General features: G+C 47.4%; 1 protein-coding gene across 1 annotated transcript in view; it reads left to right on the plus strand.

Annotated features, from left to right (window-relative positions):
* The window catches only part of PEA15 (proliferation and apoptosis adaptor protein 15), a 2992-nt gene extending 1072 nt beyond the window's left edge, over nucleotides 1-1920 (plus strand). The window contains exon 2 of the mRNA XM_029959473.1: nucleotides 1672-1920. Within this exon, the coding sequence (XP_029815333.1) occupies nucleotides 1672-1920 (249 nt within the window). The remainder of the gene's footprint in view (nucleotides 1-1671) is intronic.

Consider the following 1920-nt stretch of genomic DNA (forward strand, 5'->3'; position numbering starts at 1 on the left):
GGGGACATGGGGACAGAACCTGGGGACAGAGGGACACACCCTGCGGATACAGGGACACACCCCAGGGACAGAGGGACACAACTTGGGGACACAGGGACACAACCTGGGGCCGGGCCCCTCTTGCTCCCCCGAACCCCGGCCCACATGTCTGTGTGTCCATGTGTCCATATATCCATGTGTCCCCATGTCCCCATATCCATATATCCATATATCCATATATCCCTGTGTCCCTGTGTCCCCATATCCATGTATCCCTGTGTCCCCATGTCCATATATCCATATATCCCTGTGTCCCTGTGTCCCCATATCCATGTATCCCTGTGTCCCCATTCCATATATCCATATATCCCTGTGTCCCCGAGTCCCTATATCCTTATATCCCTGTGTCCCCATATCCATATATCCATATATCCCTGTGTCCCTGTGTCCCCATATCCTTATATCCATATATCCCTGTGTCCCCATGTCCATATATCCATATATCCATGTATCCCTGTGTCCCTGTGTCCCCATATCCATATATCCATGTATCCCTGTGTCCCCATGTCCATATATCCATATATCCCTGTGTCCCTGTGTCCCCGTGTCCATATATCCATGTCTGTATGTCTCTATGTATCCATGTATCTGTGTCCATCTATCCATATATCCCCGTGTCCATATATCCATGTGTGTCCCCATGTCTGTGTCCATATGTCCCCATGTCCCTGTCACCCTGTCTCCATATATCCATATATCCATATATCCATGTGTCCCTGTGTCCCCCTGTTCATATGTCCATATATCCATATATCCATATATCCATATACCCCCATGTCCATATATCCATATATCCCTGTGTATATATATCCATATATCCATATATCCATATATCCAGGTGTCCCTGTGTCCCCATGTCCATATATCCATATATCCATGTGTCCATAAATCCATCTCCATATCTCCATGTGTCCCCATGTCCATCTATCCATATATCCCCGTGTCCATATCTCCATGTGTGTCCCCGTGTCTGTGTCCATATGTCCCCACGTCCCTGTCACCGAGTCTCCATGTCCACAAGTCCATATGTCCATACATCCATGTGTCCCCATGTTCATATATCCCTATATCCATGTATTCCTATATCCATATATCCCTATATCCATCTATCCCTATATCCATATATCCCTATATCCATCTATCCCTATATCCCTGTGTCCATGTATCCCTGTGTCCATATATCCCAATATCCCTGTATCCCTGTATCCATATATCCCTATATCCCAATATCCCTGTATCCCTGTATCCATGTATCCATGTATCCCTATATCCCAATATCCCTATATCCCTGTATCCATGTATCCCCCAGCCAACCTGTCGTACATCGAGCACATCTTCGAGATCTCTCGCCGGCCGGACCTGCTGACCCTATATCCATGTATCCCTGTATCCATGTATCCCTATATCCATGTATCCATGTATCCTATATCCCTGTATCCCTATATCCCAATAACCCTCTATCCCATACCCCACAGCCAACCTGTCGTACATCGAGCACATCTTCGAGATCTCTCGCCGGCCGGACCTGCTGACCCTATAGCCATGTATCCTATATCCATGTATCCATGTATCCCTGTATCCCTGTATCCATGTATCCCTGTATCCTATATCCCAATAACCCTATATCCCTGTCTCTCCCCAGCCAACCTGTCGTACATCGAGCACATCTTCGAGATCTCACGCCGGCCGGACCTGCTGACCCTGTATCCATGTATCCTATATCCATGTGTCCATGTATCCCTGTGTCCATATATCCATGTGTCCATCTATCCTATATCCCAATATCCCAATAACCCTATATCCCTGTATCCCTGTACCCCACAGCCAACCTGTCGTACATCGAGCACATCTTCGAGATCTCTCGCCGGCCGGACCTGCTGA

This window comes from Manacus vitellinus, unplaced genomic scaffold, assembly GCF_001715985.3.
Source record: "Manacus vitellinus isolate BGI_N305 unplaced genomic scaffold, ASM171598v3 scaffold_201_pilon, whole genome shotgun sequence".
Taxonomy (NCBI): Eukaryota; Metazoa; Chordata; class Aves; order Passeriformes; family Pipridae; genus Manacus; species Manacus vitellinus.